This window comes from Macaca mulatta, chromosome 13, assembly GCF_049350105.2.
Source record: "Macaca mulatta isolate MMU2019108-1 chromosome 13, T2T-MMU8v2.0, whole genome shotgun sequence".
Taxonomy (NCBI): Eukaryota; Metazoa; Chordata; class Mammalia; order Primates; family Cercopithecidae; genus Macaca; species Macaca mulatta.
In genome coordinates, this window is record NC_133418.1 from 19,329,375 (window position 1) to 19,341,902 (window position 12,528).

The 12,528-nt window shown below is 36.4% G+C and overlaps 1 protein-coding gene across 4 annotated transcripts in view; it reads left to right on the forward strand.

Moving 5' to 3' along the window:
- The window catches only part of RANBP2 (RAN binding protein 2), a 70,173-nt gene that overhangs the window by 36,053 nt on the left and 21,592 nt on the right, over positions 1-12,528 (forward strand). For all 4 annotated transcript variants that reach the window (XM_015113092.3, XM_015113094.3, XM_077958983.1 and 1 more), the window contains exons 10-19: positions 378-559; positions 645-820; positions 988-1,111; positions 2,115-2,276; positions 2,543-2,680; positions 2,956-3,102; positions 4,022-4,201; positions 4,288-4,371; positions 8,098-8,233; positions 11,764-11,858. In XM_015113092.3, coding sequence (XP_014968578.3) covers positions 378-559; positions 645-820; positions 988-1,111; positions 2,115-2,276; positions 2,543-2,680; positions 2,956-3,102; positions 4,022-4,201; positions 4,288-4,371; positions 8,098-8,233; positions 11,764-11,858 — 1,424 coding nt within the window. The remainder of the gene's footprint in view (positions 1-377; positions 560-644; positions 821-987; positions 1,112-2,114; positions 2,277-2,542; positions 2,681-2,955; positions 3,103-4,021; positions 4,202-4,287; positions 4,372-8,097; positions 8,234-11,763; positions 11,859-12,528) is intronic.

Here is a 12,528-nt window from a genome sequence, read left to right on the forward strand (position 1 = left end):
ATAGTGGTGTTCCATTGCTTTAATGACTTAACTGAAAGGAAAACCCATTGTTTTGGAATTTCTTATTAGGTTAGGTGTTCTTTATTTGTCTTTTCTCAGTTGATTTTGGTTTATTGAGTTCTAGTCAGTGTCATTTTTTTTAGATGGACTTAAACATTCTTCACTACTTTTTTAATTAAAATTTCTAGAAATAAGTGAGAATGCATTTAATAAGAACATGAGATTTTGCCTAACATAGAATTCCCCCCAGCTTTGATATAGAAAAGCAGTTATATAATTAAGATATATATAATGTGAATTAATTGTTTATTTTGGCAAAACTAATGGCACAAAGAAAATTTGCAAAACCTTAAGCCGATTTTTAAATTTTATTTCAGGCGCTATTCGGGCACATAATGGTAGTCTTCAGCACCTTACTTGGCTTGGCTTACAGTGGAATTCATTGCCTGCCTTACCTGCAATCCGAAAATGGCTAAAACAGCTTTTCCATCATTTGCCCCAGGAAACCTCAAGGCTTGAAACAAATGCACCTGAATCAATATGTATTTTAGATCTTGAAGTAAGCAAAGATTTTAACAAATTAAATATTCTGAATTTTGTTTAATTTTTTTTTTCCTAACTTAACTTTTCCTTAAATAAAACAGGTATTTCTACTTGGAGTAGTATATACCAGCCACTTACAATTAAAGGAGAAATGTAATTCTTACCACAGCTCCTATCAGCCGTTATGCCTGCCCCTTCCTGTGTGTAAACAACTTTGTACAGAACGACAAAAGTCTTGGTGGGATGCGGTTTGTACTCTGATTCACAGAAAAGCAGTGTAAGTAGTAAAACAAAAATATTGCTTTAACTTAGTGCGTAGGTTTTAACAGGGATTTAATCCTCATGTGAAGATTTAATTTGTCCTGTGACCCACTAACATATATGTATGTAAGTGCTGAACTGTGTATTTAGAAAGCTATTTTAGTAAATTAAACTATTTTTTAGACCTGGAAACTCAGCAAAATTGCGACTTCTAGTTCAGCATGAAATAAACACTCTAAGAGCCCAGGAAAAACATGGCCTTCAACCTGCTCTGCTTATACATTGGGCAAAATGCCTTCAGAAAACGGTGAGTTTTCAAGTATAAACATTTTAAAGAACATTACCTTAATTTTTTAAAATCATGAACTTTTTATTGAAAGTCTTTTTGTTCTGAAAACAGCAGCTTGTTCATATTATGACAGATGAATGTGTTTTTTATTGCTACAAAATAGTTAATGTAGTTAAATATAAGCAGTTAGAGGAGCAATGCCTGGCACACAGTGAATATTATGTATTAGCTGAGCTGTTACTGTTATTCCTTAATAATTAAGTTCTGATAATTATTCAGCCTGAAAATTAAAAAAAATTACCACAAGACTTTGTAAGTAAGAGCATTATAGATCTTTCTAAATATTTAAGGTGTGTTCTGGGTCAGGATTAGGTGTAGATGGTCAGCCTTTTGAACAGAATGACACTACAGAAGAGGCAGGTTTCAGCTGTCTAAAAATGGCAACTGTTAAAAAGTAGTTTGGATTGCTACATTAGGGTGGTATCATTAGAAGTGTTTAAAAGTTGAGTGTAGAGGCCAGGCACCGTGGCTCAACCTGTAATCCCAGCACTTTGGGAGGCTGAGGCAGGCGGATCATGAGGTCAGGAGATCGAGATCATACTGGCTAACACAGTGAAATCCCGTTTCTACTAAAAATACAACAACAACAAAAAAATTAGCCAGGCGTGGTGGCGGGCACCTGTAGTCCCAGCTAGTTGGGAGGCTGAGGCAGGAGAACGGCATGAATCCAGGAGACAGAGCTTGTAGTGAGCCGAGATCGCGCAACTGCACTCCAGCCTGGGCGACAGAGCGAGATTCTGTCTCAAAAAAAAAAAAGAAAAAACACAAAACGTTGAGTGTAGAATGACCACTGGTATTAAGTGGTTTAGTTATTACAGCATTTGGAAGTTGAACAAATGACTACTGAGGTTCCATTTGGTTTTGACTTGAAATTTTAGCCAGTTCTTACAACTTGTAAATGAACTTTAGATCTAATCATACGTGTTCCTTAAAGGTGTGTGCTTTTAACTTTCTTTTTTAGGGCAGCGGTCTTAATTCTTTTTATGATCAACGAGAATACATAGGGAGAAGTGTTCATTATTGGAAGAAAGTTTTGCCATTGTTGAAGATAATAAAAAAGAAGAACAGTATTCCTGAACCTATTGATCCTCTGTTTAAACATTTTCATAGTGTAGACATTCAGGTAACAGAGTTCCTTTGTGAATTTACTGGAGATGGGAATTTCCAGTTTATAAACAAAGACATGAAGCTATAAACTGCTTAAATTAATTGTCTTGTTATTTAATGGTAATCTTGTTTTCTAAATTGACTAGCTCTCACAAATAAGATATGACAGAGAAGAGTAATGAGTTGCTTATCTCTTAAGATCATATAAAATCTTTGGAAAATCATTTGGGTTTTATATTCTGAGTATAAACAGTTTGACTGAAAACTATTCTGTGTGTTTAGGCATCAGAAATTGGTGCATATGAAGAAGACGCACACATAACTTTTGCTATATTGGATGCAGTAAATGGAAATATAGAAGATGCTATGACTGCTTTTGAATCTATAAAAAGTGTTGTTTCTTATTGGAATCTTGCACTGGTAAGTAGATGTGGTACTTGAGCGAAAAGTTTTATTTGTTTGTTTGTTTGTTTATTTATTTATTTATTTTTAAAGACAGGGTTTCTTTGTTGGCCAGGCTAGAGTGTAGTGGCACGATCTTGGCTCACTGCAACCTCTGCTTCCCAGGCTCAAGCGATTCTTGTGCCTCAGCTCCCGAGTAGCTGGGATTACAGGCATGAGCCACCATGCCTGGCCAAGCTAAAAGTTTTTTGTTTTAAAAACCTGATTATTTCATAAAAGCACTACTTGTGTAGATTTTTCACAGGAAGGCAGAAGACATTGAAAATGATGCCCTTTCTCCTGAAGAACAAGAAGAATGCAAAAATTATCTGAGAAAGACCAGGGACTACCTAATAAAGATTTTAGATGACAGTGATTCAAATCTTTCAGTGGTCAAGAAAGTAAGTAGCAGGTTGTTGTATGTATATTCTTACAGATAACTCACTGATTAGTGTTTTTGCGTTGGTCTTACATTTTGGTAATTTCAAAAATACTCAGTAATATGTTGTTACTAATGCATAGAAGGGATGTGTGTGTCTAAATGCTTATATTTGCTTGCTTTGTCTTAGGTTTGGTGAGTCTTTTTAAACTTGGAAATCTAGGTATATGTTCTTAAAAAGTACTTCCTGGGGAATTAGAAAAGATTTCTAAGATAAGACATTGATTTTGTTATCTTAGCAATGTAATCAAAACAAATATAACCTCAGGACTAATTCTTAATGAACTCTGCTGAAATTGAAAGTTGTTGCTGACAACTTAAGAGCATTTCTTCTCATCTTCATCAGCCATTATGAACGCCCTTGTTTTCTTGCTGTCAGCTGTTTGAGATTGTCATGATGATGTTAAATTATGTTCAGTCTTCTGAGTGTTTTGTTGATTAATTTGTGTTGCTACTCTTTTATTAGGATTTATGTTGTCTGGTGTATTGTAGCATCTCTATTTCTGTCACCATTCAAAATCAGTTAGAAAACATCAGTAACTTATTTTGTTCCCTTGGAAAAGCTTTCTAAGTTAACATTCTTTTATCATTTTCATGGCTATCAGAAGTAATAGAAAGAGCGTGGACTTTAGAATCCGAAGATGTTAGATTGTATACCATTTTTCTGTGTTCATGAAGAAAAAAATTATAGAATAAAGACAAAAAAATAAAAATTATACAAAACAACAGAAAAAGAAAGATAATTTAAAAAACTTTCATGTATATTATTAAAGTATAAAGTGCTTATTAAAGTGACAAAAATGTAAATATATCATTTTAGAGTTTTTACTTTTGGAATTTTTTGCAAATGAAAGCTGTTAATTAATGTCTTTTATTTTTAGTTGCCTGTGCCCCTGGAGTCTGTAAAAGAGATGCTTAATTCAGTCATGCAGGAACTCGAAGACTATAGTGAAGGAGGTCCTCTTTATAAAAACGGTTCTTCGCGAAATGCAGATTCAGAAATAAAACATTCTACACCGTCTCCTACCAAATATTCACTATCACCAAGTAAAAGTTACAAGGTACACAGGGAAGAAATGAATCATTTCATTGTGAAATATGTTTCTAAGTGTTTTAAATACTGTTTTATTATTTTTATTTTTTTTAGTATTCTCCCAAAACACCACCTCGATGGGCAGAAGATCAGAATTCTTTACTGAAAATGATTTGCCAACAAGTAGAGGCCATTAAGGTAAGTTACTTAATTTCTCTAGCTATACTTTTTATTCCAAGATTCCTTCCCTGGCCACTCCCTTGCTTTTTTTCTGAAGCTGGTCAGAATGTCCCCTTGCCATCCAAATAGTATGGCAAGGGGACGTTTTGTCTTTTTTTTTTTTTTTTAAAAGACAGGGTCTTGTTCTGTTGTGCAGGCTGGAGTGCAGTGGTATGACCACAGCTTACTGCAGCTTCGACCTCCTAGCTCAAGAGAGCCTCTTAGCTCAGCCTCTCGGGAAGCCAGGACTACAAATAGTCACACGCCACCATGCCCAGCTAGTTTTTGTATTTTTTGTAGAGATGGGTTTTGCCAAGTTGCCCAGGGTGGCCTTGAACTCCTGGCTCAGCCTCCCGAAGTTGACCCTTTACCATATTTTGTTTTGTTTTGAGATGGAGTCTCACTCTGTTGCCCAGTCTGGAGTGCAATGGCGCAATCTTGGCGCACTGCAACCTCTACCTCCCAGGTTCAAGTGATTCTCCTGTCCCAGCCTCCCGAGTAGCTGGGATTACAGGCACCCGCCACCAGGCCCGGCTAATTTTTGTGTTTTTAGTAGACACAGGGTTTCACCATGTTGGCCAGGCTGGTTTTGAACTTCTGACCTCAGGTGATCTGCCCACCTTGGCCTCCCAAAGTGCTGGGATTATAGGCGTAAGCCACCACGCCCAGCCCTTTACCATATTTTTGAAAGTACTTTATGTGTCTCTCTCCTCATCTTCCACAAAATTTGAGACCTTCAAAGGTAGAGACTGTTTTATTTCAAATATTAGAATTCCTGGCACAGACAAGGTTCCTGAGTGATTGAACTACTGCAATGTACTAATCATATTCTGGTCTATGAGTTCATTCCCAGATTAACTGTGGAGTACATGTGTTTCAAATTTATAGCTAGGAATTAAAAGTGGTCTGAGCTTCAAAAAGTCTTACTGTATTTTAATACTTCCATAAGAATTTGACTTAATTATGTAAGGAAATAGTTACGTATGTATATGTTATTTTAACAATAGGGTTCAAAGGAGTTTGACTTTTTTGGAATTGGAAATACAAGTATGTTCTTTCATGCTTATCAGGCAAGAACTAAATTACTCATACTTCTAAAGTTACACCAAGGATATGCTGATATGTGGTGATTATTACAGTGTGATCAGCAGTGCTTGCAACTTAAGAGAATACTATTTGGTGGGGAAGACATTTTTGAATTTGCACCAAAATTTTGAATGTTAATTTTGTGTAGTCGTGGCCTATGATAATTACATACAATTTTGACTTAACATACAGGTTTCAGGCTACCGACATTGTATTCTCTGGAAGTATAGTGGAGCACTAGTCCATTAGCTTGAAAAGCTTGGTACTAGTACTGACTCTGCCATTAATTAATGATCTTGGGCCAGTCACTTCCTTTGTGACTGTTTGGCTTCTTATCTTTAAAATGAGAGAATTATTGAAGCCAGTTCACATTGAATGTTAAAAATTACAGTTAAAACAGTGATTGCAAATTCACAGCTGTGTTGCGCATACCAACAGTGACCATAAAGTTTTCCAGGGGATTCCACTAGTTTCTTATTTCTTGGATGTGTGTATGTAGCATCGGGACTAGGCACTGTAGATGAATGAGTGGGGGAAATTTTATTTAGCTTGAAATTTTGAGATAGTTTTGGACCTCATAGTTAGGTCTTTCTGGGAAATTTTTATTTGAAACACTTGTAGAAAAAGAAAGCAGACATGCTAGATCTGTCTCTGACCTCACTTGTTACAACTGGTCAGATTCCGGGGCTGATACAGAGAAGTTTGAAACTTTTCAAAATTTACCTGTTTTCTGATACCACTACAGTTTCTTTGGAAAAAGAAAGATTTCCTGTTAAGTGTCTGTTTTGTAAGGGGACATTTTGTAGGTGCTAGGGTTGGGTATGGTGCTGTCATTTAGTTTTCTTCAGCAGAGATCAGATAGCCACATAGCTACACTAGATGGCATTGTATCTCTCTGCCATCTTGTCAAGGCAGCAGAGTTGTGTTAAGAAAACATTTTTGGGCCGGGCGCGGTGGCTCAAGCCTGTAATCCCAGCACTTTGGGAGGCCGAGACGGGCGGATCACGAGGCCAGGGGATCGAGACCATCCTGGCTAACACAGTGAAACCCCGTCTCTACTAAAAAAATACAAAAAAAAACTAGCCGGGCGAGGTGGCGGGCGCCTGTAGTCCCAGCTACTCGGGAGGCTGAGGCAGGAGAATGACGTAAACCCGGGAGGCGGAGCTTGCAGTGAGCTGAGATCTGGCCACTGTACTCCAGCCTGGGCGACAGAGTGAGACTCCGTCTCAAAAAAAAAAAAAAAAGAAAACATTTTTGGAGTCAGATCTGGTTCAAATTCCAGCTATTATTCCCTGCATCCCTTTCTCTCATTTTAAGGTAGGAGCCAATATTGTTTACCGTCTACAGTGTAGACAGCATAAAAATTAAGAGTTTAAGTGCATTGGACATATTATTATATACATAATAAATTATCTGCAGCTACTACTTTTTTCCCTTTCCGGGTGGGGCATTTGAACATCACCTTGAGAATTAGTTGTATTTTGTTACAGCACGGGGTTAAGTGAAAAGCTAGTTTGGGGAGGTGATTTGGAATGTCAAGTAGTCCAGATGGACAGAAAAGTAAAGCAGTGTAGAAAGAACACACTGAAAAGATGTTCAGTGTAATGTTAGAGGACTGTGAAAGTTGGGGAAAGAAGTTTAATTTGAAGTTACTTGTTTTTTTGAGCAGGGAATTGTCTTGGCTGGAAGTGAATGTCAGAAAGATTAATGTAGGCAAGTGTAGAATAGAAATGAAGGTATGATCATTTAGGAGAGGTTATTTGTTTAGGTGAGAGAGTTAACGAATTAGGTTTTGTATTAAGGAATGAAAATGGGAGCAGGTAAAGTTTTAACAAATTAAGAATCATATTTTAAAATTGGCACCAGGTACCTAGAACTCATTGGCAAATAGAATTTTTCAAAAGATATAATCAGGGCCAGGCACGGTGGCTCACATCTGTAATCCCAACACTTTGGGAGGCTGAGGCAGGCGGATCACGAGGTCAGGAGATCGAGACCATCCTGGCTAACACCGTGAAACCCCATCTCTACTAAAAATACAAAAAATTAGCCGGGCATGTTGTTGGGTGCCTGTAGTCCCAGCTACTCGGGAGGCTGAGGCTGGAGAATGGCATGAATCCAGGAGGCGGCGCTTGCAGTGAGCTGAAATAGTGCCACTGCAGTCCAGCCTGGGGACAGAGCGAGACACTGTCTCAAAAAAAAAAAAAAAAAAAAAAAAAGATACAACCTATAATCCCAGCACTTTGGGAGGCCAAGGCAGTGGATCAGTTGAGGTCAGGAGTTCAAGACTCGCCTGGCAAACATGGTGAAACCCCGTCTCTACTTTAAAAATGCAAAACATTGGCCGGGTGTGCTGGCTGATGCCTGTAAATCCCAGCTATTCAGGAGGCTGAGGTGGGAGAACTGCTTGAGCCCAGGAGGTGGAGGTTGCGGTGAGCCAAGATTGTGCCATTGCACTTCAGCCTGGATGACAGATCGAGACTCCATCTCAAAAAAAAAAAAAAGAAAAAAAAAGAAAAATCAGTTATTTAAATTTAAAAGAGTAAGTTTCCCCAGCACTGTTTCTGGCATGATATAATTAAATGTTTAAAATTATTTGATTTTTTTTTCTTCCAATAGAAAGAAATGCAGGAGTTGAAACTAAATAGCAGTAACTCAGCATCCCCTCATCGTTGGCCCACAGAGAGTTATGGACCAGACTCAGTGCCTGATGGGTATCAGGGGTCACAGACATTTCATGGGGCTCCACTAACAGGTGAGCTGGCAAGTGGATAATCGCATATTTTAGTAAAACTACTAGCCTCTTTTAAGTAGATAACTTGTGAAATCACCTTGTTTATATATATTTGTTAATGTACATGTCAACGTCTGTTTATATGTTACTTCAAAAGCTATATTTGGTGTTACTGAGATTTTTATAACCCCAAGCAGAAAAGACGAGCTGTATGTGATCACGTGTATATAAAGGCTTAAAGAACCCTTAATCCACACCTCAGATAAGCTGTCTGAGATGAGATTATTCCTTAAATTGAAAAATGTTAATGAATAGAGTTATGCACTAAGAAATGCTTAATTAAGAACCTACACCTCTGGGGAATTATTTTGATGATAATGATGAGAGGCAGGACATTATATAGGAAATCTTACTTAATTTGAAATATTATGGTTACATAAAGAAAGAAAAGGACTTTGGACCTGAATCATACTGGGTTTTTAAGTTGTGCTCTGTCACTGTAATAGCTGTGTAAGTTAACCTGTTTGAAATGTGGAGATAATACTTGCCTCACATAATTACTATGAGCATTTGTGTATGTGCAGATGGGCGTGGGTGTATATCAGACATTTATTAGAGTATACAGTAAACAGTTAATGAACTAAGGTTACTATTAGTGTTTACTGTGGGTTGGCTATGTGCAAAAGTGCTTTGTGAACGTAATTTTATTTAATTACAGTAACTTAGAATGGCTGGTACCATTATTAATCCCTTTTTTATAAATGAGGAAATGGATAAAGAAAGGTTAGGTAACTTACTCATTATTATACAGCTAGTTATTGATAGAACCAAGATTCAAACTCCAGTGGTGTAACTCCAAAGCACTTGCCAGTATAATACATTGCTCCCAGGCAGCCAGAAAAAACAAAAAATGTTCCTTTTACGTAAGACAGACTCCTGAAATGGCAGTAGTGCACATTTTTTTTTCTCTCTTTTTAGCCCAGGAAAGATTTAGAATAAAATCTAGTTTAGATGAGCACATTTGTGTGATGGTTCATATAGTTAAAGCAACCCCACTAGCCTTTTGCGATGGTATCTTCTCAACACAAGCAAAGTAACAGAAAATCTTTGTGAAGTGAAGCTTATTAAATGTCATAAGTCATAGATAAGTATATGAAATGTCTAACACTCAAACCTTATTTACTTAAAAACCTTACACATCATATAGGTGCTTGTAAGAGGATAAACAAACGGGCTGACCTTTTCTGGGGCTTTTTTAGTGCTGTGTGCAGTCAGTTATTTGGTGCCTTTTGGGTCATGAGTTCCATTTTTTCTGTGTACAGGTATAAAAGGCCTTCTGTTCTTTTACAAGCATATAAATACAACATTCTCATTGTCTCATTTTATTCTTGCAATGACCCTATGAAATGTGTACAAACAGCACATCCTCATTTTACAATTGAGAAAAATGGAGACTCCAATCACAGAACAGCTTTGTGGCACTGAAAGGGGGAGAGCCAGGATCTCCTGATTTCTGTTCCTGTGTTCATACATTTTTTTTCCTTAATAGTAAACATATCAAGATGGTCCTTATTTTTTTAAAATAAGATGATTAAAATTAAAGATTAATAAGCTCGTAGGAGATGCTCAGAAGTACTGAACAGGTTGAAGAAAACTAAAAACTAACCATCTTATTAACATTTCTTATATTTGAGAGCATTTCCTTCTGGTTCTTTCTCTATACATATAGTATTTTTTATGAGATTGTTACCATGTTAGTATGTTGTGTGTGGATGAGCTAGCCTGTTTTTTAAATGTTACTTTAGTTCTGAGCATTTTTAAACTGAAATGTTTTTGAATATTAATGAGTTTGTGGTATCCCATCACATGGAAGTACTGTAAATTCTGTTCCTTTATTTATGTTGTTTCTGGTTTATGCCATTACAAATTCTAGGACACTGTCCTAGTTTTGTAGAATCAGTTTATGTTCTTACCACTAGTATCTGATAGTGCCATCTTCGCACTTTTGCTAATGCTGACTTACTAGTTTATAAAATCCTTTGCCAATTTGTAGGAACAAAAGTGATACCAATTTTTAAGTTTTTTTTAATACTAGTCATGCTCAACAGTTTGTGCAAATGGCTGTTGGCAGTTGTGCCATCTTCGACGTGGGTACCTTCCAGTTGTTTGGTTTCTTTGGTAAAACTCACAGAACAGATGGAGAAGAGTTTGTGTATCAACATGAGTGTCAATGTGTTTTTTTTAAGCAAACGAACACATTTGTGTTCCTTGTGAGATCCTTTGCATGAATTTGTCGGTAATTTTTTTGACCTGAATGTTTTCATAATAGCTTGAGTTTGCACGATGCAGCCTTGTCATTTTGCAGATTTTCGAGGCTCACTTCAAAAACACGGCCCTTGAGGCTATTACATTTCTTTCCTAAATTGTCTATTCATGTGGTGCTTTCAAAAATTAGATTACTTTTAGTAGATTTATTAGAGCTCTTTAGTTTTTTTCCCCACAGTTTAGAGTCAGTAGTCAATTAAAGTCCCTACTTAAATTTCAGACTTTAAGATTTTTTTTTTAATTTAAAATTTTATTTTTTTATTTTTTCTTTTTGCTTTCATGCAGACAGACATCTCGTAAGACTTTAAGATTCTTGGGCCATTTTCTGTCAGGTTGTTCTGTGTTCTGTGCCTGCTTCCTCCCCATAGGAATTTCCAAATTGCTATCCTCACCTCTATTAGGTTTCCAAAATCAAACTTGGGCTTCTGGCTAGCCTTTTCTAGGTCTTGATTTTTCAGTGCTTTCCAGAGGCAATTGTTTGGAACCTCTTGGCACAATTTGTTTCTTCTTCCATGTACAGGCATAAAAGGTCTTTTGGTGGTTTTCTGGTAAAACTGTCATAAAACAGTTCAAGCAAATGACTGTTGGTAGTTTTGCCATTAACATGGGTGCCTTCTAGTTGTGTGGCTTCCTGGTAAAACACAGAACAGGCGGAGCAGATAGTTTACATCAGCATGAGTGTTGATGTGCTTTTTGTTTTAAGCCAAGGAACACATTTTGTGTTATTTGTGAGATCCTTTCCATGAATTTGTCAGGTGATTTTTGAGCTGAACATTCGCAGTAATAGCTTTAGTTTACAAAATACAACCTAGTCTTTCTGCAGATTTTCTAGACCCACTTCAAATGCATTGACCATCAGATGGCATCTTGGTTCCTTACGTCCTTTCTGTGACTGAATGTCCATAATTCCACATCATACTGATCTTTCTTAGAAAAGGCACCAGCTACTTTCTTCTTTATTCCTTTTTTAATGCTTGTGAGGTAGTTGTTCTTGTTGATCACGCGATGCTATTCTCTTATTCTTCATGTCATATTTAGCAGTTTTTTTCTAGTTTGTCATTTGATAATCTTGATTGGTGTATTTTGATGTACAGAAATTTAAAATTTATGTAGTTAAATCTTTCTTTAATTTCTATTGTTTTTGTATTTATAGCTCTTGCCTAGATAGTCTTAACTGTAGTATAGACTTTAACAGTGTTTTCTTTATTTTCTTTTTTTTTTTTTAGTTGCAACTACTGGCCCTTCAGTATATTATAGTCAGTCACCAGCATATAATTCCCAGTATCTTCTCAGACCAGCAGCTAATGTTACTCCCACAAAGGTAACAAAGGAATAATTTATACATTTATAATTATTTCCATTTTAAATTGTTTAGGGTTCCTTCAAAGAAATTCAAGAAAGCAGTTCAGTATTAAAACTTTTATGTCCCTTAAGGTGTAGATAATTTAAATTTATCTCCAGATATAGAAATTATACTTCTTAGTCACCTTTTGTGTTACAATAAGTGTGAATATTTAGAATATTTTAAAAATGGGAGTGGTAGTGGTGGATCCTTCATCATTCTGTTTTAACAGAAATAGAACTACAATGCCCTTGCTGACCCACTATGTGGTAAGTACTTTCAGGCCTGATACAGCTATATATATAACAATTGATTGAAGACTCAAAATTACAGTGGTAGTTGAATGTGATAGCTTTGAGGACAGAGTGATGGGGTGCATTTAGACCCTTGCTCTTCTGCTTATTTTGACCACAGGCAAGTTTCTTAACCTCTCAATGCATCAGTTGCCTCATATGTAAAATGAGGATAATAATAATACCTTAATTCATAGGGTTTTTGAGGATATTAAAATGAGATAATAATGTAAAGTGCTTAGAATAGTGCCCAGCTGGCACATTAATAAATGCTCAATAAATGTTACCATCATCATCATCATCATCATTATTAACATCATTTGATAAATTGTTTAGGAATGAAGATGGTATTTATT